The 26,043-nt window shown below is 41.9% G+C and overlaps 1 protein-coding gene across 1 annotated transcript in view; it reads right to left on the bottom strand.

Moving 5' to 3' along the window:
- The window catches only part of DOCK5 (dedicator of cytokinesis 5), a 799,955-nt gene that overhangs the window by 167,595 nt on the left and 606,317 nt on the right, over positions 1–26,043 (bottom strand). The window contains exons 37-38 of the mRNA XM_069214140.1: positions 17,332–17,422; positions 15,821–15,940 (exon numbers count right to left, since the gene is read on the bottom strand). Of these exons, the coding sequence (XP_069070241.1) occupies positions 15,821–15,940; positions 17,332–17,422 (211 nt within the window). The remainder of the gene's footprint in view (positions 1–15,820; positions 15,941–17,331; positions 17,423–26,043) is intronic.

The following is a 26,043-nucleotide window of genomic DNA, read 5'->3' as shown; positions in this document are numbered from 1 at the left end:
TTTTCAAAAATGCACAGGTTTGGTAGGTTTCCCTATGTGCCGGCTGAGCTAGAGGCCAAAATCTACAGGTAGGCACTTTGCAAAAAACAGCTCTGTTTTCTATCAAAAAATGGGATGAGTCCACGTTGTGTTTTGGGGCATTTCCTGTCGCGGGCGCTAGGCCTACCCAAACAAGTGAGGTATCATTTTTATCAGGAGACTTGGGGGAACATAGAATAGCAAAACAAGTGTTATTGCCCCTTATCTTTCTCTACATTTTTTCCTTCCAAATATAAGAGAGTGTGTAAAAAAGACGTCTATTTGAGAAATGCCCTGCAATTCACATGCTAGTATGGGCACCCCGGAATTCAGAGATGTGCAAATAACCACTGCTCCTCAAAACCTTATCTTGAGCCCATTTTGGAAATGCAAAGGTTTTCTTGATACCTATTTTTCACTCTTCATATTTCAGCAAATGAATTGCTGTATACCCAGTATAGAATGAAAACCAACTGCAGGGTGCAGCTCATTTATTGGCTCTGGGTACCTAGGGTTCTTGATGAACCTACAAGCCCTTTATATCCCCGCAACCAGAAGAGTCCAGCAGACATAACGCTATATTGCTTTAAAAAATCTGACATCGCAGGAAAAAGTTACAGAGTAAAACATAAAGAAAAATGGCTGTTGTTTTCAGCTCAATTTCAATATTTTTTTATTTCAGCTGTTATTTTCTTTAGAAAAACCTTGTAGGATCTACACAAATGACCCCTTGCTGAATTCAGAATTTTGTCTAGTTTTCAGAAATGTTTAGCTTTCTGGGATCCAGCATTGGTTTCACACCCATTCCTGTCACTAACTGGAAGGAGGCTGAAAGCACCAAAAATAGTAAAAATGGGGTATGTCCCAGTAAAATGCCAAATTTGTGTTGAAAAATGTGGTTTTCTGATTCAAGTCTGCCTGTTCCTGAAAGGTGGGAAGGTGGTGATTTTAGCACCAGAAACCCTTTGTTGATGGCATTTTCAGGGAAAAAAACACAAGCCTTCTTCGGCAGCCCTTTTTCCCCATTTTTTGGGAAAAAACGAAATCTTCACTGTATTTTGGCTAATTTCTTGGTCTCCTCCAGGGGAAACTACAAACTCTGGGTACCATTAGAATCCCATGGATGTTGGAAAAAAAGGACGCAAATTTGGCGAGGATAGCTTATGTGGACAAAAAGGTATGAAGGCCTAAGCGCGAACCACCCCAAATAGCCAAAAAAGGGCTCAGCACTGTAGGGGGGAAAAGGCCCAGCAGCTAAGAGGTTAATCAATACAGTTGATTTGTTTCTGCTTTGCAAGCTATCGCATGTGTGTGCAGAGAATGGCAAACTGTTTTTAGAAAGTTGCATGGTGAAGATTCCAGTGTAAAAACTTTGATGACATTTATTCTGTCCATGCCCGGTAAGCAAGCAACAACTAAGAAGATTTTTTTCCCCAAATGAAATTCAGCTGGACTAACATGTGACATTAGAGTGATATGACACTTGTTAATGTGGAATTTAGGATACAGGTTAATTTGAAGTACTCCTTCTCAGACTTTCATTTATTTGCTCTTGGGAATAAAGAACTTCTAAAGTCTGCCGTCTCTGATAAAACACCCACCTTCAAAAAGGAAGATGTAAGCTAGTAGTGCTACTGCCTAAAGACTCCAGGCCCACATTCAGCAACGGGGTGTCGCTTCTGGCACTGTCATTCATAGGAAGGAGTAGAACTGTGAAGTGTCACTGATTCTGCACAGTGTATGTGTTTGATAGCTTTTAAAATCATTAAATATGACCAGCTACATGTGAATGTTTGATCAATACTTCTACTTATTATACAGCCCAAAAAATATAAAGCTATTTTGACTTGCGTCAGTCATCTATGACAGAATTTTATGGCCTACTCAGTCATGTTTGTAAAACTGACATTTTTTCTTTAATTTTTGTCCTGTATTTTTACAGTCACTGCTCAGAATATGCTTCTTTGCCACGTGATTACCCTTTACTGTTAGAAGTGCTCTCCAGCAGTGCCGAGCAGCAAGGAAGTCAGGCTCAGCTTCCATGTAACTTCACAGTCCCGAATATTGATACCCGCAAGTAAAATCCTGCTTGGGTGGAGGTGGGTTGTGGCACACAATCCTTTGGAAGTGACCTAATTGTCCAAAGGGTGTCTTTCTAAATCTCTTAGTGGCAGGTAGTGGTTTATTGTTAAGTGCTACCTTTCTGTTTTCTCTTTCCACAAAAACATGTTTCCTCCACTCTTCTTTGTCTCATCACAGACTTCACCTTACCCTTCATTCCAGTTTTGCTATGCTTATTTCAATTCACTTTTAATTCTCCAACCCCTCTGATTTCATGACGTTCATCCCCATAAGATCCAATGCAAGAAAACTCCGTACTGCAATTTTTCCCCTGAATCCAAAGTGTTTCTGACAGAGACCTTAAAAGCCCTTCAATATATTATTCACTGGAACTTCCGTGATTTATGCACGTCATTTATATGGCATGGGTAAGTTTAGTTCCACTCTAGCAATTAACTCTGGCTCCACTTTGCTTTTACTGCTGGACTCCTCACACTGATCTCCTAATGCACCTCACATAGATCAGGGAGCTCATATTTAGTGTTCTGCAATGTGTAGACTGCGTGGCACGGCTGGCGCTGTCAGGGATGTAGCACCCTGTTTTAGAACCCACTCTCAATAAAGAACTGACACTCCAGGAAAAGGTGGCAACATCACCCCGGTTGCTCAATGTTTCCTAGAATTTGACAGCAGATAGGACCACAAAAAACAACTACTCTGCTCTTTACCCGACTGTGAAAAGTTACATGACTGGATCAGTCTCCAGTTTTACCATGCCCCTCCTCTGAGCTACTTTGAACAAAAGTTAATCAACATAAATTAAAAGTGAGTGCCTGGCACGATTTGACGTGGGATGATGGAGGTATGATGATAAGGAGTGGGGGAGGAGACTGTGGTGGACTAAGTGTTCTAGATACCAGTGGAAAGGAGGCCATATTCTGAAAAGTAAACAACATTCTTGGCAACATTAAAGTACAGAACCAAATACCACAACCTAAGCAAATGTAGAACCATGCGTAGCATTTCTGAATACAGAGTCAGTCAATACCGGAAGTTACTCTCCCTCATTCATCTTTTAGACCTCCTTAGCTGAAGTAACAATAAAGTGTTACTAGGGAGTGTATGGACTATTAGGTAATGTTACTACATTACAGCTTAAAAACATTCAATAGATTTACAATGTCCAATTATTGATGCTCTCCGAGAGCTCTCATAGCGCACCTCTATTTTGTAGTGCAAAAGGCAAGGCTTTTGTGCAGCCAAATCGCTCAAAAAGCTCTGACAATGTACCACAACTCTGACTTATCTCGTGTACTGCACCGATATACCAGTGCAGATATATTCTTAGTGTTCTCTCAATGCACTTCTAACTGTGCCATGCAACACTATCCCACTACTGAGACACTCAGAAGAACTATGCACCACTAATCTGATCTGTAAAATACAAGGATATTCTAGTGCAGACTTCTATGTACATTAAACCTTTTCCCTACCTGTTTGTCCTGTTCTAATTTCTGGTTAGGTGCGTGGGTCGCATGTGAATTCAGAAAGCTCTTCAGACTGCAAAACTACTCCTACTGGTAAGTAACAATTTTGTTTTGCAGCATAAATCCTTTTCTGGATTCACATGCTGTGCATCAGATTGTGTAGCGGGTTTCGCCTTTACATGGGTTGGTTGGGTTGAAATGATGAGATTGCAAACAGGTGCTGTAGTACTTTCTGCCCCACTTGGGCTTCTTTATGCATTTAAATTTCAACACAATAATGTTTTGTGAATGTAAGCTGGGATGGCCAGGTTGCTGCTGCACACCCTTTTTCCTTGTTGAGTGTGTTTTTGGGTGGTAAGACAGCTGGTTGCCAGCTGCTGCATAGCATGCTTGAATTGTTTCCATGATACATCAGGCGATAGTCCCATTTGTGACGGGGGATCCTTTATTGGATTGGCATAGGAGACAAAAAGTTGGTTTCCTTTGCAGAGCTGCTTGGTCTCCTCTAAGTAGTATATTAGTGCCCTTCTTACATCCAGTGTATGTAGTCTTCTTTCCAGTTGTGTTTATGGGTTCTTACAGAAGACTGGCAACTGTATTGCTTGGTTGACATGGAATTTTCTCACCACTTTAGTTAGGAATTGAGGATTCGTCCTGAGAACTATCTTGTCCTTGTAGATTTGCAAGTATGGTTTCTGTATTGTTAGCGCTTGAATTTTGCTTACCCTTCATAGCGATATGATAGTTATGAGGAAGGTGGTCTTTAGTGTGGTAAACCGGAGTTCAGCTTTGTGCATGGTTTTAAATGGTTTTGTCATAACTGTGTTAACACTTTGTTTAAGCTCCACATCGGGCCTGTGCCCTTCTTGGAGAGGTGATTAGTTTGGATCCTTCCAGAAATCTTTTTATAACAAGTCTTGTAAAAAAACTTTTATATAATGCTCCTCTGGTGTAGGCCACGATTGCTGCCAAATGTACCTTGTGAGAAGAGTAGTTGATCCCGTTGTTTATTAAGTGTGTGAGATAGTTTATTACCATTTCCTGCATGGACATTGCTTCTAGGGTATTATTTCCTCCGCACCATAGGAAGTATCTTCCATTTTGATGCGTAACACCTTGTTGTTGTTGTTCTCGCTTCCTTTAGTATCTCCATGGTTTTGGGTGTTAGATGTAAGTGCTTGAATTCTATGTATTCAGGTGCCATGCTGCTAGGTTTAGTGTTGCTGGTCCCAGGTGGAGTACTTGTCCCTTCTGCATTGTGAGTAGGTCCCGTTCCACTTTGATCTTTATCATCTGTCCCCTGGACAGCTCAAGTATGTTTGAATACCTGCTTGTCTGGCCCACCGAGGGGCTATGAGGATGAGGTTTGCTCCTGGTTTCCTGTCCTTCTCCAGTACCTTTGTTATTAGGGGAATCAGCAGAAAGGCATAGGCAAATCTCTTACTGACTGGTGGTGTGGAAACCTGGAGGGAAAGTCTTGGCATTTTCTGTTTTCTGCTGTTGCGGACAAGTTGATTGTTGGTGTGCCCCAAATCCTGAAGATTTTTTCTAGGATCCTTTGTTTTTATCTCCCATTCATATGTGCTGTTTTCCTGTCTGCTCAGTCAGTCTGTCTCAATGTTGTCCTTCCCCGGTAGGTGGACTGCTTGTAGGTTGATCCCCTGTGGTATCGCCCAATTCCATATTTCCTGAGATAGCTTGCTTAGGGCAACAACTCTGTACCCCCTTGTTTGTTCAAATAGAACATTGTTGTTGTATAGCCTGTTTGGATTAGTACTGTCTTTCCTGATACTTGCGTTTGAAATGCTTAAGGGCCAGCACCATTGTTTTCAGCTCTAGGAAATTTATGTAATTTATCACATCCATCTAGTTCCATTGGCCCCTGATTTTTAATTTGCTTGAGAGTGCTCCCCATCCCTTGTGGGACAGATCTGTTGTGATGGCCACTGAGGGAGTTGTCATCTTGAAAGGTCTTCCCCTGGTTATGTGTTTGGATGCCCACCATTGTGTCTCCTATATTTTCTCTGTTACAACCACTAGATCCTCCCAACTCCTGGTGGTTTGTGACCAGCTGTTAGTCAGCCATTCCTGGAAGGGTTGTATGTGGAGGTGTGCATGGAGTATGATGGAAATGCATGACGCCATCATGCCCATGAGCTTCGTTTGCCTTCACTGTCAGATATTGTCCCTTCTAGTAAAGGCGAGTTTGCTCTGTGATCGCTTGTATTCTCTTCTTGGCAGGGTAAGAATGCACTTTCCTTGCATCTAGTGTGGCTCCTAGGAAGATCTTCCCTTGCTGTGGTTCTGGGGAGGATATTTTGTGATTTGTGCCGAACCCTAGCTCTTGGAGGGTTGTCATTACTGTTTCGGCATCCCTTTGACATTTCTCCTTTGAGTGTGCCATTATAAGCCAGTCGTCCAGGTACGGGTATACATGAATTCCTTTCCATCTTAGGAGTGCTGCAACTGTCGCTAGGCATTTTGTGAAAACCCTTGGTGCTGGCTTTATTCCAAAGGGTAACACCTTCAATTGGTAGTGAACTCATTCAAGTACGAATTGGAGGTATCTTTTGTGTGCCTGGTTCATCGGTAGGGGCAGATAGGCATCCTGAAGGTCTACGGTTGCCATGTAGCCTCCTTTTTGTAGGGGCGGGATTACCTCCTGTACGGTTGTCATTTTGAAATGATAGGTGTGGATGAATTTGTTTATGAACCTGAGGTCCAGGATTGGTCTTATTGTAAGGTCTTGTTGTAGTTCTAGGAAGTAAGGTGAGTAGTTTCCCTTGGTTAATTCCCTTTTTAGTACTCTTTTTATTGCCTGTTTTTGAAGGAGTTCCTTCACTTCTGTCCTTTCTTGTACCAGTTTTGTTCTTTGATATATTTTCCTCTTTAGTAGGTTTGGTGGTGGTATGCTTGAGAGTTCTATACAGTAGCTGTGGCGTACCACGTTTAAAACCCAATTGTCTGCAGTAATTGTTTTCCACTGCTCTGGGTACTGCGCTATCCTCTCCCCTACCGGTGTTGTGTGAGGTCTTGGGGGTATTTGTGAGTCACATGGCCGTTTCTCCTCCTGTGTGAGGTTTGCCCCTTGCCCTTCCTCTACCTTGAAAGGGCTGCCTTGAAGGATGTTGCCACTGCTGGTACCTGATCTGTTGGCCACCTTGTTAGGTACTCCCCTGGGGTGGTTGCTGCTGTCCTGTCACAAAGGCCCTCCTTCCCATGGGCATTCTGATGGTGCTTCCTCACCTGGAATTGACTCTGTATTGGAGTGCCCATATTGCCTTAGCTGTTTGGTTGTCCTTTTTTATGTGTTGCAAGGACTCATCCACCTCTTGGACAAATAAGGCCTCTCCAGTGAAGTGCTTGTTTATTATTGAGGCCTATACCTGGGTTTGAAGCCGGATATCCTGAGCCATGCATGCCTCTTTAGTGTTGTGGCTGTGAACATTTGCCTGCTGGCTGTGTCTGTGGCATCCAGCTCGGATTGTAAGCAGGCATTGGCAATGGTTTTCCCCTACTGTATGATCGCCTTTGCTCTTTTCTTATTACCTTCTTAGAGTTTCTTTACTAATTCTTTAATCTCGTCCCACTGCTGTTGGCCATATCTGTTAAGAAGGGCGTTTGAGTTCACTATACGCCACTGTTTTGCAGCTTCTCTCTCCATCTTTCTCCCCACCATGTCCAGCCTTTTGCTTTCCCGTTCTGGAGGGAGGCCTGTGGAGGTGTGTGCATTAATTATCCTTGCTGTTGTGACAATGATGGAGTCTGCCACTGTGTTCCCCTGACTATATTTGCAGCCCTTAGGGGAGGGCTTGTATTTCTTCTCCACCCTCGGTGTCACCCCTTTTGCTGCCGCAGGTTCTCTGAAGGCCTCCTTTCCCTGGTCCAGAATGCTGGGTAGCATGGGGAGATAGAAGTCTCCCTTGCTTGATGGCATGAGTGTTTCCAGTAAGAAACATGAGTCTCCGTTCTCGTTTTCCAATGGCACTCAATATGTGTCTGCTGCCCTCTTCACTAAGTTGTTATAGCATGTGATGTTGTTGAGGCGTGAAGGCTTAGCAGGGTAGCTATCAACTCTTCTGGACTCTACTTTTCATTCCAATCGTCCTCGAAACTCCCCGTTGCTTCCTCCTCTTCGGGGGTCGGCCTCTTCTTCGTGAGGCTCGGGGGTGGCTGGTGCCTCGAGTGTGGTCTCGTCCTCTTCGATGTCCGTGGTCGAGGGTTTTGGTGGGATTTGGAATTGCTTTAATGTGTTGTCAAACTCTTTCTTTCTTTGCAGGAGCGCTGCCATTTCGGCCTCTAGACAATGCCTCTCTTTCTCCACCTCCGATCACTTTGTCGGTTGTGCTGTCAATGGTTGTTTTTTTGGCATTTGTTCTTTCGATGGTTTCAGGGTATCTTTCCCCGTGGAGGGTTTCGCCAGTTTCAGCACCCGGCCTTCCTCGGTATCCCTGGCATTGGATCCGTGGGGCTCTTTTGTATGTGGCTGGCCCGCGATCGACATTTTTTTGCCTTGTAGTGTTTTTTTCTGAAGGATTTTCTCAGAGATTTTCGGCGGTCTCTTTACCTTCTTGGGCCCTTTTTCAGCATCTTTAGTTGTCTTCTTCGGCGGTCGTTTTTTTCTCGGCATCCCCCTTGAGGGATTCGATGTCTGACCCCCCATGGGTTGCCTCTGCGCCTCCCGCCTAATCTTCTTCATCCCTCAATAGGCCTGGTTCTTTCAGTGACTCCTGGTGTCTTTGGCTCTGCATTGCTGTGTGGAGTTTTCCCTTTGCTGTTGTGCGTGCCCTGAGGGTTTTGGGTACAAAGGCAGCACAGACTTCACAGCCCTCATCTCTGTGGTCCTTTGGAAGGCAAAGGTTGCAACCTTCGTGCGGGTCACGCTGGGCAGATTTATGGTGGCAGTTTGGGCAGAATTTAAATGGGGTGTTTTCCATGACCCCTACCTTGCTTCATTGTCCTTGGCCTCCGGGGGATGTGTCCGGTTCTCTCCTTGTCCCGGTTGTTGTTGATTTTGGCGTTATCTTGAAAAACTTTCCAATTTCTTCTGCTCTTTTTGGCATTGTCTCAAAAAACACTTCTACTTTGCTTCCAGACCCAACGGCAGGAAAAAAGAATCAGTGGATGGCTTCCACGCACAGGAACTTCTGGGGTGCCGTCTGACGTCATAGGTGGATGGCTTCCACGCACAGGAACTTCTGGGACGCCGTCTGACGTCATAGGTGGATGGACCAAGCACCAAATGGTGATCGACAACGCCCAATAATAATAATAAAAAATAAAAAAATGAGAGGAGAGGAAAAAAAGACAATTCTGGACCCAACCACTAAATGGCGAAACAATGCACAGCATGTGAATCCAGAAAAGGATTCATGCTGCAAAATCAGATTACAATAGCGATAATGTGGTCATTGCCAGAAACATGTAAGTAAGACAGTACCAGGCAATGCCTTTGGAGTTAGCTTTTACATTATATATACATAGGTGTGTGTGTGTGTGTGTGTGTGTGTGTGTGTGTGTGTGTGTATATATATATATATATATATATATATATATATATATATATATATATATATATATATTTTACCTACCCTACTGGCGGTTGCCACTAGGTAATTATAGTTAGCATGTTTCCATAGACAAAGCATTTTTTGACTTGCATACATCTTTGGCACCGTTTGACAAATCTTCAAAAAAAATTCCCCCCAAAAGTGCCCCAGTGATTCATGTTGCACACGGAAAGTTTTAGGCTGATCTGTCAAGCAGCGCCAGAGAAAAAGGGGGAGGGGCTACAGGGGGGGGCAAAAAAGTTGTGTTTCGTATGTTAATTCCCATAGGACCTTTGATCAGGGCTACAGCCAAAACCACTGGACAGACTTACACCAAATTTGGCAGAAAGCTAGCTGTCAATTCACAGACTGTGCTTTTGGGTGTTTGGTGTAAATCTGTTCAGTAGTTTTTTCGATATTAAAGGGAAAATAAAGAGAAAGTTGCAGCTCCCATTTTAAGGTCTTGGGACATGGTCTCTGGGGCTGAAAATCAAAATGAAAAGTAGCATAATGGGTCAGGGTGGAGGTACCTTGAGCCCAGGAGTGTGATAAAGGGGTGTTTGGGGATCAAATTATGAGTTTACAATGATTTTTCTTCACCATGCTCGATATTCGTGATTAATTCAGATTAATCATTAATAAGCAAAAAAACGTTGTTTTTAAATTAACTCATTCATACACTAATTCATTCACTCATACATGCACTCAGAGACTCATGTGCCCACTCACAGACTCATTCAGATGCTCATGCACCCACTCAGGCATTGACACACCCACTCACAGACCCACTCAGACCCTCATGCACCCACTCCGACACTGATGCATCCACTCAGACGCTCTCAAACACTGATGCACCCACTCAGACTCTCACACACCCACTGACAGACCCACTCAGACTTTCATGAACCCACTCACAGTCCCACTCAGCCACTGACCTACCCAGTCACAGACAGACCCACTCAGACACTGACAGACCCACTCACGGACACACTCAGAACCTCATGACCAGGTCACAGACCCTCATGCATCCACTCACAGACTCACTCAGACACTGACACCCACTCACAGATCCACTCCGACACTGACACACCTACTCACAGACCAACTCTGACCCTTATGCACCCACTCACAAACCACTCAGACCTTCACGCACCCAGGCAGGCACTCACACCCAGAGACACGCTCACACGCCTATTCTCACAGAAAGAGAGACAGATTATTCGGCTGTGCATGGGGCAGGGTTGGGTAGTTATGTGGGTCGGCTGCAGGGCCTGACTGCAGGCCAGCCCCTGTGGCCACCCCCGCTGCGCAGGGCCGAAGGCCGTGTGCTGCACAGGTTTAGGGGGTTGTAGGGGTTGGTCTACTCAGGCCTGGCTGTAAGCCAGGTCATTCGGCCATCTTCCGCCGCGCACGGGCGAAGGCTGTGTGCGGCTGTTGTTGGATATATGTGTAGTAATGAAAATTACTTTATGTTAAAAAACCCTAGTAATTCACTGGAAAAAAAAAAAGGTTACAGAGATGTTATAGTTAGGAAACAATTTAAAAAACCTTAGAAATTCACTGAAAAAAACAAATATTACAGGGACATTATAGCTAGGTTCTGAATTTACTCGCACAAAACCAAAGAAATTTAGCAGTCAAATTTTTTAAGAAAAAGCTGCATGGCGAGCGTATGAGTTATAGTTACCATAGGGTGACAGTTATAGTTTTGTACGAGTAAATTCAGGACCTAACTATAACATTCCTGTAACCTTTGTTTTTGTGTGAAAAAAGATATATATATATATACATACACACACACACACACACACACACACACATATACATTTGGAGAGCTGGCTTCCTGTGTAAAGTAACTGTTATATGCAGTCTGAAATAGTTAACAGTGTTATTCTCATGCCGGTTTTGCAATATTGTGGTAATAAATTGGAATCTGAGTTTTGCAGTTTAATAATATAAGTGGGTTTATTAGTGCAAATGCTCTATTTAATGTGTTATGGGACTATATTTTTTTCAAGTGTGGTGCCACCCTTGGAGGCTGAGATTGCTGCATACATTATGCAAAACACAAACAGGGAACCCTGATTAGTTACCATTATATGCTGTGCTACAACACCACAGGCACTTTAAATATGCTCACCTCAAATCCCTGTTTTTCTAGAAAATTGTTTAACAAGTTGAAGCAGAGGATAAGTACAATGACACTCAGTTGAAACAAGAAAAGTGAGTCGATTGCCATTTTTTTAGTATAGTGTTTAAGCATAAGATACGCAAGTGCTCCTCATGCCGAGCTTAACAATTACAAAGACATTTTACCATTCCAGGTACAGTATTAAAGCTTTGAACTTATTCTGGATGTTCCCTTATGTATGGGCAAAGCCATGCTTCTCTGGCAAGCTCTCATAAGAGTGACAAGTCAGAAGCTGCTTTTACTTATTCTAGGTAGGCTTGAATGATATTTCACAAATCCAATGCTGTAACACTGTGCCCAAAATAATAAAATGTTTTTGTCATCTTCCATCAACATGGAATAACCCATTGCAAATCCTTTACTTAAAATTAAAAGCATTGTTGCAAATGGCTTTATCATTTTTCTAACATCAGGCAGATGACACTAAACATGTCAGGTGCTTAAAAATTCTGCTACAAAAATCCTTCACATAGAAGACCTGCAGACCTGCTCTGCACCTAAATTCTTAGAACTACAGAGAATTCCCTAACTGGTATATACACATACACACACACACATATAAATATAAATAACAAAAAACAGAGGTTACAGGGACTTTATAGTTAGGTTTAGATTTTACACACACAAAACCATAGACATTCAGCAGTTATAGTTATACTAACCTCAAGAAATTTTAACTTGTGCCCTAAGGTAACTAACTTGTGCCCCCGCCTTTCACAGTTTTCTCATTGATAATTTCACTGCAAATGTTGTAGTGGTATTATCAATGATGTGATAGAAGATGTCAAGAATGATATAATATGTGCGGTAATTGGCAGTGCATGGCTCGGAGCAAGTTATAGTTACCTATGATAACTGTAACTGGTGACTTTTTTGAGTTACGTTAACGTTGTCATCTACATATTCAGCAAACTATAACAACACTTTAACTTTTTTTTCAGTGAATACATAAATACACACACCTACTTACCTTTTTCTTTGTTTCTATTACACACACACACTTTTAGGTGCACTGAGATTCTCACAAATATCACACAATTATGAACATGTGATAAAACAGGACTCAAATCCAGACCTGCAGGTTCTAAGGTCAAAATGTGTACATTGAAAATGGCAGTAATAGGATCAATTCCTCAGATAGAGTGGTAGGACCCAATGTCTGTATGTAATTGATAAGCTGCATGTTCCATATGTTAACTTTCCAACAATAGAAAAAGCTGCTTTCCAGCATTCTGGCAGGGTGATTGTTAAAAAAAAAAAGGAAAATAAATTTGCACATTTGCCAAAGAAAGTCAGGTCAGTTTTGCTAAAGAGGAAAGACTGGAAGTTTGAACTGATATATGGAAGGCGCTAAGCACATTTCCTAATTCACCTATGAAATCAATGGGGGTGATCATGTTATGTTTATGTTCTTTCCTACACCACCTGATGTCCCTACTCCCACAAATCATAATGGCTAAATGAATGACAGAAGGCTACTGATATTCCCCCCGCTCACTCTCTGCACTTCAAAGAAAAAAAGAAAAGATCATTAAAATCTATGATACTCCAAATAGCTGATAAAAAAAGCATATTTTCTTAGGTAAAAAAGAGCAACAATCATTTTAAAAACCCTAATTGCTGCTCTGCAGTAGATCCTTGTGAGTGATCAGCAAATTATTAATGTGCGTTTACCACTTCGTTTGTGTTCACTGCCTAGCTGCACATGAAAGGGTTGGTCAAAACAAACACTAAGTGTTCAGGGTGACATGCATCTGTCTTGAGTGCTGGTGATGCTAGGTGAAACACAACCACAGACTAGTGCATCTGAGTAGCAAGATCCAAGTACCACTACGAGAATACACATTTGAGTGGGGTGTGGCACCCTGTACATACGCTGAAGATGCCCCCTCTGAAAAGAAAAAGAGTAGGCACAACTTGAGACTGGACAAAGAGATCGAAGAGCAAAATTAGAAATTAGAAATTATTATCACCTAAACAGAGTTATTAAAACATGGGCCAACTTCCCAGTATAAGTGATGGATGCACAAAAGGGTAAATGGAAATCTGGACAGACCAGGACACCAAAAAACAAAACAGGAATATTGATAAATTGTGACGAAAGCTATTGCAAAAAGCAGGAGTAAGTAGTCTAATCATGACAAATGCTAACATCAAAGACCACCTGTATGATAAAAAAGTGGTAGTCTAATTCCCTTAAGGTTCTCTGATTCCTTAAGACGCTAGCACTAATGTTTGTTTTGGTTTGGTCCGATCTATAGAAACAAGTTCAATGGAGAAATCTGTTCTGAAAAACATATTCTACCATTCGGTGCTTTCTAACATCACCGCTGACAAACTGTATAAAAAAATAAATAAAATAAAAAACGATAGTGCAGGCTTTCCAATATTAGCAATGGAATGAATAGGCATTAGATTTCAGCAATAATTCTCAGCCCCTAAGGACCTCTTCTAGTCCACCTCTAGCTTGCATACCAACATTTTCTCAAACTCCATTCCGCATACTTCAGTTTATTGGTTCTTAATCTGGTCTCACGACTGAACCCGAACTTGGGTTCCCTCTGATCACCAAACCTGTTCTAATTAGAGTTAGTAACTTGCTATCTATGCACAAATACATGTTCTGGTCAGCAGAGATTTTCTATAAGCTTTCAGGTTTCCGCATGGTCCATTAACACCCTTATGCTGTGGTTAACAAAGCAGTAATGTAGCCAAAGCAGTAAATGATGCAATACATTGTTCTTGCATTTCTTGAAATATTTTAAATATTTTCTAACATTTACAAGATATTTCTTAGACTACCATTTTCCCACTAGGAATTGCAATTTTTCACAAATCTATAGACTCTTTTTATTATTTTTTCTCGAATGGTCACCTTTGCCATAAAGTTTTTTGAAAACTAAGGACTGTTTATTACATAAATAGCTGATTCTAAATATTTTTAACCATATAACTCGAACAATAGCACAACTAAATAATGAAAGTAAACCACTGCAATGAAAGCACTGCCCAATACCACCACCACACGGCTTTGCTCATCTGCTTAGACCAGAAAATATCCAGAGCTTCAATATCATGCTCTGCTGTCTAACAAACAGTGTACTTTAGGGATAAATCGAGCCTCATGTATTTACAACAATTTCTAGTGCCACAGAAACAGAGCATTGCAAAAAGCGAGATTTACATCAAAGTGGCATCTCCACCCTTCAACAAATGTTTCCTATATTTAAAAGCAAGATGCCTTAGCCACAGCATGCACATAAAAAAATCGTCTCTTTGATTTCAGTTGAGTTTCCAACCAAAAACTGCATTTCTAAGTAGAACGTTAGAATTAAGCTTTGCCATACAATTATCCTTTCCTTTTATATTGCAATCAAAGGAACAAATCCCCTACAGTGTTTACAAGGCATATTAATGTAATATGCTGAGGGTAGGAATCCACCAAAAATAAAAACAATATACACTATGTGATGGGAGCATGCTATAAAACTTTTCAGAAACTGGCTTTTTAAATTGCAAAAAGAATCCTAACAAAGGCAACCACATTGTTACATCAAGAACCAATAAAAGGATGGCATATCCTTATAGAGTAAAAAGACCAGAGAGTCGAAACGAATAAACCATGAGCACAAGTTTATGTATTCAACAGGTCATCTTTTTCAGAATGGGATTATGTTTCAACAGTATACCCAAGCCACCGAGATGTCATATGCTCTGGGATAACAAAAAACTACTGTAAAAAGAACAGAAGGATTAATTATTGAGCAGCAGCCCAGTCTTCACCGGTTTCCAGGAAACTCAACGCAGGACCTAAAGGTCTGATTTAAAGTAGAGTGGTTATAAGCAATCCTTCATTTCTGGTTTCTGAAAAAAATGATATATACGTAAGCAAATCTTCAGGTGGAATATTCTGTACCATTCAATTATTATGTGAAGGAAATTCACAGTAGTAGACTCTCCTATGGATTCAGCACTTCCTTCAGAATTCAAAATAATCTCTATTCCCTATGTCCCTAAGCCCATCAACCGGAGTGTTTGGTAAAGCTCAAATTCTGATTGTGATGAGACTCAGCCATGCATTTAGAACATTGTGCAGAAGAAAATCTGCCATAAAAGGGGAAGTCGATTCTTGTCCCCTCATAAATTCCATGATTGGATCATTTTCAACAACACTTATAAGCAGTTCTAAAGCTTAACTTTCAACGATACACAAACAGGTGTCTACAACGGCAGCCCACAAAAAAGAAGGTTTGTTGGCAGAGATTCATTAGTGAGACCATGCCTTGCTCACTGTTCTTCTAGCAAAAGCATAACTTACCATGGAATGTGGCACTTTCAAAAATGATTATAACTACTTTTTACAATTTCAGATTCATTTTGTCATCAGGCATTGGAGTAACAGGCAAAATCAGCAAATAACATCCCCCCCCCCAAAAAAAAGAGTATGTTTTAATTCTCATCATAAGCCAATCTGTACAACACGTCTCTAGTTTAAATGAAAACAAAAACCTCACCTTGCCCTTGTCGAAGAAGGATATGATTTCCTGGTAAAGCTTCTCCTTAAGCTCCTGCTGGGTGTACACAATATAGCTGTCCCTCTGAAGCAAGTGGGGTGCACAAGGCTGATCCGACCACTGGAAGGAAGAAAAGTTATGAGTTGTGAAGAGATGACCTCATCAGTGAACACCTATCAATAGACACACCTCAGAATTAGCAGCTAGGAAAACAATCTCAACAGACCCTTCTAGTACTTATAATGCAGTTATGAGTGACCCTTTCATGCAATCAAACACTTTTAATATTAGGCATCATTATTGTTGTGTTGCAAACACACAACTTTACTTTAACAAAAAACTATTCTATAAGTAGAGGAGTGATCTCGATGTAAAAACGAACAGAAAACGGAGACTAAGAATTAGTGTGCAGCGGCGGTACTATGTGCAGTGTCCACACATTCACAATGGAAGACAACCAGGTCTTCTTGTTTTAATCTCTGGACAACATTTGTGTAGAAAGTTCTGAATATAACATTTAGCACAGTACCAGCAGTAATGAGGACACCGTTTTTTGGACTTAGGGCGGACCTGCGCCCATGGCTACAGCCATTCTACAGCAGGATTTACATTTTTCCTTAATATGACCTTAGGAACTCAGGTTCAACAGAGATATGACCCTGGCATCTCTTTTTCAACTTACTAAGTAGGTTACTATAATTAACTCCATGTGACTTCACTACCATAACCCTCAAATTGACAGATTTGAGAATCCTTGTGCTTTAATGGCTTTCCAGGTTCGCCTCGTTAATAAGAGAACAGTCTTGTGAACACTTACTTTGGCAATGTAGCTTACTGGCAAGTTTGCGGACAGAGAATAGTTGTGGGATGCAAGCATCAGACAACACAGCCATGGCAAAGAATGATTCTCCTTAGCTGCTGCCAATCCTTCTTCGTCCACTCAACAATTACTCAACCAATTGGGAAACAGAAATTCTTAAGCCCACACAAACTACCTATCTTGGCAAGATGACTGGGTGGAAAACGGACGATGCCTGCTGACTGAGTAAACACTTAAAAAAATATATATATTAGCAACGTCATATGACAGTCCACCTTAACGTATGTGCTGAAAATTGAGGCTTTTCAAACATTCTGTGAAACCACTTTGGAGGCTTTTCTCGTCCCTTAAAAATTTTAAAACACTAAAAATCAATTAAGGGGAAGCATGAGGAAAGAAGTCTTAAAAATAAAGAGATTGTGTGGGTGACAATGATTGGGCAATGAGAACTAGAATTTTAACGTAACATAAATCTTCTGCACACAAAGCATGGACACTGTCTACATGGTGAAACAGGTCAAAATAACTGCTTGTAAAGTTGGGGAACAAGCTCCATTGGAAGAAATAATTTTTAGGGTTCATGTAATCAAATGAATAATGGTTCAGATTACTGATGTTACCATTCATGAAGTTCAGTGGTCATCAGCAATCACTTTTCTGCTCTAGTACAAGGTAATAAATGTAAGCTCACCTGCAGAAGCTCGGCATGCAGTAAGAGGGTGTACGCTGCCTCCGAGTAACTCTCACAGTCTCTATGCAGGTCCCGAAGCTTATATAGGTACCTGAATAAAAGAAGAGCAAGAAGCATGAGAACAAGGACCTGCAAAAAAGATCAAGGAAAGCAGAGATAGATCAACTCTTTACAGTGATGCAAATGGCATTATCACTCATGACCAGTTTTCATATTTAGGAGGAAGATACCGCTTAATATTTCCAAACCTTGCTTTTACTACATCCATCTGAAAAGATGGCTCACTTCCGATGCGAGTAAGCATTCAGAATTTGAAATTTATGTGTAAAGGACACAAGGCTACTAGTACCTGAAAACAGTGTAACCCACAACATGCAACCTAAAAACGTAGTTATAAAGAATGACTGTGTTCGAAGTGCACACCAGAACACATGGAACAAGCATTGGAAAAGCCAATAGATCTTGCCTGTTGGATCTGCCTTTACATTTTGCTGATGCTGTACAGTAAGAGAAAACCCATCATGACCCATTAAGGGTGTCATGCTCTTGTCTAATCCCAATAATACGAGATTTAAGGTGTGCTAGCTTTTTAAAGAGATGCTCACAAAAACTTGCAACTGTTGTAGAGCACTGAGAAGAAGCTTCTTGAGAACGCTATTTATGAGCCACCAAAACCGGAGAATTGCACACAGTAACCACAGAGTGAAGTGAAAAGAACAACTTTCATTAGATGAGGCACTACAGAAATACCTTGGCTTGCAGCAAGGGTGTACTAATCCCAATATAACATGGAGCTGACAAAAGAACAAGGCAAGCAGGGTTAAAAGAAAGGGTATTGTAGATGAGGGAGGCCAAGCCTCAACACTGCAGTGTACAGGGAGAGAACACATTGTACTAGAATGGATTTATGCTGTAACGAAAAGTGGGGTTCCCACTAGAGGAGAAGTCAACAAACTACAGATCAGGCTGAAAATACCAAGGTAGAAGAAAAGACTGAAGGAGTAATTGACTGCATTAATGACACGTAAGCAAGCACAACTGAAACCCCTTGTGAAAACAAATAATGCTGTGTAAGCAAGAAATGAATAACAGAAATATACTTCAAATGCACCGTTATAGCAGGAAGAGAGCAAATAGGCGTGGAAAGCAAGAAAATGTGCACTCCCATGGAGTGCTGAATGCAAAAAGGAGTCCCTTGATGTAAGCAGTGGAAGGGTACAAGTCATTTAATAAAAAAATGGTATAGAAGCTATGCTGTAAGGGAGGAGCAAACACAAATAGAGGAAGCATATCCATAAAATAACAAGCAAGCAAATGAAATTGGCAAGAAAGCCAATCAAGGATAAGCAATAAATAGACTGATCCAAAGACCACTGTAGGTGTTGCTACTGTACATAACAGGTATTTTGTCAACCGACCACTAAAGCTGTTTCTAGACAAGACCTAAAAAAATGTATGCCAGAGGGGTTGTAGGAGGACTAAGCAAAACACTTAGCTGAGGTACTAAGATACTCACAGTTACAATCTTTAAAGAGGCCTTCCAATATAAGTTCAATCACAAACCACCCTAGCAAATAAGGATGACATATTTAGCTGTAAAATCACCCCCAACCACCACAATCCCCGCCATTCACAACAGTAAACACAAAAAGGGGACTGAATCATTCTGGCACACAGAGATGCATTCATGGAGACTGGGACAGGGTAACACTGACATGGAACATGGCGACAAACACTGACAGGATGACACTGGGACTGTGAAACACCACAGAGAGAGAGGTGTAGACATAAAAACAGGGCGAGACCTGGGGATAGAGGACAGAGGCACAGACAATGTGGCAAGGAGTTGAACACAGGGAGACATGGGGTGGGAGATGCAGAAACAAGTTCAAGGAAATGCTAACAATGAAACTGAAAGATGTAGACACCATGAGACACAGACACTGAGACACTGAGACATGGGGACACCAACACTATAAAATGGAGACACCAACAGCGGGACATAAAGACGCAGGTACTAGGGCACCTGCCAAATACTGGACAAACTTGGGCTTACTTTTCCAAACAATGCTTTGGGGAAGTTGTGATGTAGGAAACTGGCCCTTTGTGTGGTATGTAAATACTGTGTAAAGGGTCCAGGGGTTCGCCAGTGAGCGGACAGGGCTTGCTATGCAATCCCAAAGTGCTCTATTTAGCGGTTGTCTGGTCGAGCAGCCTTTGCCTTAACATAGAGGAGTGCAAGACATCTACAAATACACACTATAATCAATAAATTAGACACACAACTCAAAAAGGAGAGCCACACCAATTTATAAAAATAGCAAGCATCTTTATACGTGTTCAGGCATCAGAGAAAAATCGTTCAAGTAAGTATTTTTTTAAATAGGAATTCTTTCCACTTTAAAAAGTGGACACTGTGCACTTTCTGAGTTCTGCAATGTTATCCAATGGGAGAAAAAACAAGTTTTGCAATCAGGTAGAGTACAGAGACTTACAAGACCAATCTCCAGGAGTTAAGGTGAGCAGAGGGCAATGTCCAAGGCAGCAGCAGCTGGGTGCAGGGTGCCCAATGTGTTTCAATGGAGATTGGTCACTGCAAAAGAGGCTGCAGGCTCTGTCCAGGAGGCCAGTAGGGCTAAACCAACAGCGGGGCTCAGGCCTCATGATGCTCGAGCACAGGTGCACCTTTGGTCCTCTTCTCTACGGCTCAAGGGTGACAGGTGCAGAGGTGTCCTTAGGAGTTGGGTTTTCTTTACCGGAGCGGTCACGGTGGAGTGGGGGCTGCGTGCAGAGGTTGGAGGCATCATCAGGGAGTCCTGAAGGGGTAAAACCATGATGGACTCGGACACTGGGGGCCTGGGGAACCTTGTTGGCACTGGTGGTCTACTTCAACTTGAGTCGGAGATAGTGGGTGCAGTGCTGACTTCAGGTGTTGGGTTTTAGTGGTTCCAGAGGTCGATCTTAGGAAAGCTAATCAGCAGGTCATCCTGTGGGAGGGGGTGTTACACACACTTCCCAGACAGGGTTTTATCCTGGGCCTCCTGAGAGCAGAAGGCTCTCATGCAAGGGGGCCAGAGCCATGTCTCAGGCGGCAGGCTGGCAGAAACCAGTCAGCAAGCTTGTCAGAGGCTGGTAGGGTTTCAGGGGGCACCTCTAAGATGCCCTCTAGGTACATGTCTTGGTAAATCCACCACAGGCATCAGTGTGGATTCACCAATACGAGATGTTTGATACCAAACATCCCTATTCTCAGTGAGGCCATCATGCAGCTGGGGAACTCGTATTGACCAGTGTCTAGCACATGTATTTAAAATGGCCTCCCTGGCCACTTAATATGTCTGAGAATTGACATACACACAGCAGGGGCATATCTACTCTTGCGGATATGCCCTCAAATGTAATATAATGCACCCTGCCTTGGCACTATAAGGCCTGCTGTAGGAGTGACTTACATATATTGCATGCAGTGTTAGGGGACATGGCACACAGTCTGTGTGCCATGCCATGATTTCACATTTGCCATTGCAGGCTGTGTGTCGTGGTGCAGACAGCCTGCCATGTGCCTGGTGGGGGGTATCATAGGGTGACACAATTTGTGCCGCAGCTCTTGGGGACCCCCCTTTAGAACCTCAGGCCCTAGGTACCAGGGGTACCATCTACTAGGAACTTTCATAGGGTGCTAAAGAATTTGCCAACTGGGTAAACAATTTTACAACTTAGGGAAAGAGTTCTTGCACTGGGGACCTGGCTAGCAGGAACCGAGTGCATTTTCAGTCGAAATCACATCAGCTACCAGGCAAAAGGTGGGGATAACTCTGTCATAAAGAGGCATTTTCCTACAAGTGACTAACCAGTTTCAATTGTCTTGACTGTAATTGTCTGAAGGACCGCTCTGGTCTGTATTCTTCCAGGTAAGAAAGTTTGAGTACACAATAATTAATGTTTTGAACAACTTAAGGCTGGTGGTGGACTGCTCTGAGATCCTAGTAAGTCTAAATTTGCTCTACAGTCAACCACTAGCTACTTCTGAGCTGGCTGCACCAGACTGGAATTTAAAGATATTATACTCAATTTTATTAGATGATCTTCAACTGTACAATATCCTTTCTGAAGGACTGATCAGTATGAACTATGCTATCACTTTGTCAAATTGCTTACTCCAAGACTAAACTGGTGTCCCACTGAACTCCAGGTTAGTACCTCCTTTATGGATGCCTAGCTCTTGCCGCTAGCTATTCTCATTCACCTTTTTGTTTTTCTTTTACAAACAATGAGCATGACAAGCAGATCATTCCAGAGGTAGAATTTCTAACCTATCCTGGTTCTGGACCTCCTTTGAGCCATTGGATGAGCACCTTGGATGGATGGTTAAATGAAAATAATCAAACCAAGAACTGGTAGTGGTTGGTCATTTACTGCTTCTGGAATTAGAAGGTATATGGCTTGGATCACTGGGCACTGCCCTCCCCCCTGTTACAACAGTCAGAAATGGGGGCAGTTTTATATACTGACAATGAAGCATACCAAGGAGCAACCACGGTTAAAGACTGCTCTTTAGGGTGATCTCAACAAGACCCTCCCAATTCAATTCAATTCAATTCATAAAGCTTTATTCGGCACATATAAATGACCATAAAAGCATGAACAAAGAAGAGAAAAAAAAAGACAACAGTACATATTTACAAAGACATTGCAATTAAAACTTACAGTTATTAATTATAGTTAATGGCTCATTGAGTAATACATATGGTCATTCATAAATATATAAAAAGAATAATAAAATACATTAAAAACTCATACTTTTCCTGGAATTGATGCACTGATTTAAAAAGGTGGCAGTATAAAAACAAATATCTGCCGATTGCAGATTAAAAATTAAAGCCATGGCATGTTTAACTGTACGTGTTCCGTATTTAACAAACAGAGGTTTCAAAAATACTATACAGTTTACAGAACAGCAGAAGGTGCACAGTGCTCTGTGTAGATACATTATCGCACCTACATGGCCCAATCGGGTGTTTCTTAATGTTTGGATGGGCTACTAAACAATGTGCCATCCCAAATCTTAGTCTGGTTAGCACGAATTTATGTGAATTCCTAGTCACCATAGTTAGGTAAGATGGAAAACCCTCCATTAGATTGTATCTATTATAAAAAATGACGGAGGACAATGATCCGGCTATAGTTGCTCGTTTCCTTTCTGCATAAGTTAGAAATATACTTTTCATTTCTGATTTTCCTCCCATACTAGGAGCAAGTCCAGAAAATTCACACTACCAATGTATTGGCAGGTTAATAGTTCAATTGTGCAAAGATTATCAATAAATGAGATCCGCTCTAGTTTTTTTAATGACTTTAGTGTCCCCAGCATGCTGATACATAGGTGACTGATGGCAGTGGCATCTCTAGAGGGGGACCAGATGGGGCCCGTAACCCAGTTCTAACTGTCCTGGCCCTGTGGAGCCCCATCTCCACAGCTGCTGAGGCAATACATGAGCCTAAATGTTTGTGTTTGGTTAAAATGTTTATAACTGACATTTAATAGGTTTATGTGATAAGTCTGGATTGGGAGCAGGTAGAAATATGGTTTTACACTCAAATAAATTGCAAGTTAAAACCCTCTTTAATGTTGAAATCAGATTTTAAGTCATAACTCTGAAAATTACACTTTTAGAAGGTGGCATTTCCTTGTTGCAACGCTTTGTGCCTTCTGCCAGTGTCCTGGGTCACATGACTGTGAATGGCTCTGCTGGTGGGGTTTGTGTATTGCTCTAATCAGACTTTGGTGTGGACAGAATAGTGATACTGCACATGGGCAGTGAGTCCTTTGTTAAATTGTTTTCCCGTGGGTGAGAGAATGAGAGTAATAGAAGCATAGATAGAAAAGATGTCCATGCAAGCGTATGTACATATATACAAGTATAAGGTAACTGAAACAGCCACAGGCTTCCGGGGAGGAGGGAGGGTGCATGTGAACCTACAGCTCGACATGCCACGAACAGACGTCTACTGGGTAAGTAACAGTTTCTGTTCTATGGTATGTATGGCTGTCAATATATGTTCTGCATTGAGTGTAAAGTAGCCCCTCCTGAAGCAGTGTTTAGCCTATGTTAGTTGCAGTTGTCTGAAAAAGTGTTGTTAGGACAGTCTGTCCTACACTAGCTTGCTGAAGAGCTAGTACATCTACAGAGTAATGCTTTGTGAACGTATGTGGTGTAGACCAAGTTGCTGCTTTACAGATGTTGTTAATTGAATGTTCCCCAAAAACACCATACTGACACCTTTTTTCCTAGTGGAATGTGCCCTTGGCATTGGAGGAAATTGTCTTTTTGCTTTAGCATTACAGGTCTGTAAGAATTTAAAAATCCACCCAGTTATGCTATTCGTTGAGATTGCATTAGCCTTATGTGCTACGGAAAAAATTACAAACCGCAGTTTGGTTTTCCTAAATTCTTTAGTCCTGTTATAGTAATACACGGGTGCCCTTTTCACGTCTAAAGTGTGGACTGCTGTTTCTGCCACTGAGTCAGGCTGCGGAAAGAAAACTGGCAACTCAATGGTTTGATTGATATGGAATTAAGAAACTACCTTTGGTAGGAACCTAGGAGTTGTCCGATGGACTACCTTGCCTTTGTGTATTTGAAAAAAAGATTCTTCCAGAGTTAATTCCTGAAGCTCTCTTTCACTTCTGAGAGAAGTAACAGAAATTAAAAATGACATTTTCCAAGATATAAACTGAATAGGACATGAATGAAGTGGCTCAAAAGAAGGCCCCATGAGTCTAGTGAGCACAATATTAAGGTTCCAGGACGGTACCGGAGGTAGCCTATGTGGGATTAGTCTTTTAAGGAATTCCATGAACGTGGAAATTACCTGTATTTTGAATAAAGAAATATGCTGTCTGTTTTGTAAGTACGCAGCTATAGCTGCAAGATGCAAACGTGTGGTAGTGTAAGCTAAGTTTGCTTTTTGTAAGTGAAGCAAGTAAAAAATAATTTCATGGACAGAAGTTTTAATGGGGTCAATGTGTTTACATTGACAGTTGTAAACAAAACGCTTCCATTTTGCTACATATTTGACTCTGGTTGTGGGTCTACGAGATTCCTTAAAAATGTCCATGCATTCAGTAGGTAATTTAAGGTAACCAAACTCTATGACTTCAAGAGCCATATCGCAAGGTTGAGTGATTTGGGAACTGGATGTCTGATCTGTCCTTGTTACTGTGTGAGGAGGTTCGGTCTGTTGGGGAGTTTCTCATGTGGAACTTGAGAGGTCAAGAAGTGTAGTGAACCATAGTTGATGTGCCCAGGTGGGAGCTACTGGTATAATGGTTAGTGAGGTCTGTCTGAGTTTCCAAACCATGAATGGAATGAGAGGGAGAAGTGGAAAAGTGCAGGCAAATATCCCTGACCAATTCATCCATACAACATTGCCCTTGGATAGAGGGTGATGGTGTCTGGATACGAAGGTTGGGCATTTTGCATTTTCTGCTGTTGTCAAAAGGTCTATTTGTGGCTGTTCCCACTTTTGGAAGTACTTTTGGACGACTTCTGGGTGGACTTTCCATTCGTGGACTTGTTGATGCATCCTGTTGAGCAGGTCTCCAAAGTCGTTGCCAGTCCATGGGAGATATTCTGCTACTAAGTGAATGTGATGGTGAGGTGCCCACTTTCATATTGGATGAGCAAGTTACGATAACTGAGATGACCGTGTCCCCCACTGTTTTTGTAGATAATATATTGCTGACATGATGTTAGTCCTGACTAAGACAACTTTGTGCAACAGGTGAGGCAGGAAAGATATCAGAGCTAGAAATACTGCCTGAAGCTCTAGGTAACTGAGATGCATGGATTGGTGATTGAGATCCCAGAAGCCTTACCCTTTGAGGTTTTTAAGATGCGCACCCCAGCCTATTAGGAATGCATCTGTGGCTAGAATGATTTGAGGCACAGGGTCTCGAAAAGGCCCTTTTAATAGGTTGGTGGAGTTCTGCCATTGCAGAAAGAAGTGAGTATGGCGGTCTACTAACAATACTAGATCTTGTGAGTGCGACCACTGGCGAGATAGTCATTGGTGTAGTGGAAGCATGTGAAGTCTAGCATGTGGTACAATGGCAATACAAGATGCCATCATCCCAAAGAAACTAGTAACGGCCTATGACTGTGCAAGTGTGATTCTCCTAAAACTGTGGAAGAAGTTGCTGGAAACTTTGTTTGCTAGCTCGATTGGGCAATGCTAGCCCCTGCTTCGTATTCAGTATGGCCCCTAGATAACCTTGCACCAGAAAAGGTTGTAAGTGGGATTTGTGAAAAGTGATGGTGAACCCTAATTTGTGAAGGTTTGCTGTGGTTTGAGTGTGGGCCTTGGACAGGTGTAACATGCTGGCTGTGCTCGCCCAATCGTCTAGGTAAAGAAATACATGTATTTTTTTACATCTGAGATGTGCAACAACGGCGGCTAGGCACTTGACTAAATACCCTTGGTGCGGTTGCGACTCCAAAAGGGACCACTTTGAATTGATAATGTTTTCCTGCCACTACAAACCTCAGATATTTGCGGTGCGCAGGGTGGATGGGTATTTGAAAATAGGCATCCTTTATCAATCTAGAGCCATCATGAAGTCTCCTAGTGGGATGACATCCTGAAGAGTGACCATATGGAAGCGTTCTGATATAATGTAGTGGTTTAAGGGTCGCAGATCCAGGATAGGTC

This window comes from Pleurodeles waltl, chromosome 11 (assembly GCF_031143425.1).
Source record: "Pleurodeles waltl isolate 20211129_DDA chromosome 11, aPleWal1.hap1.20221129, whole genome shotgun sequence".
Taxonomy (NCBI): Eukaryota; Metazoa; Chordata; class Amphibia; order Caudata; family Salamandridae; genus Pleurodeles; species Pleurodeles waltl.
The sequence above is the reverse complement of the archived record's forward strand: the minus strand, read 5'-3'. Positions and strand labels throughout refer to the sequence as shown.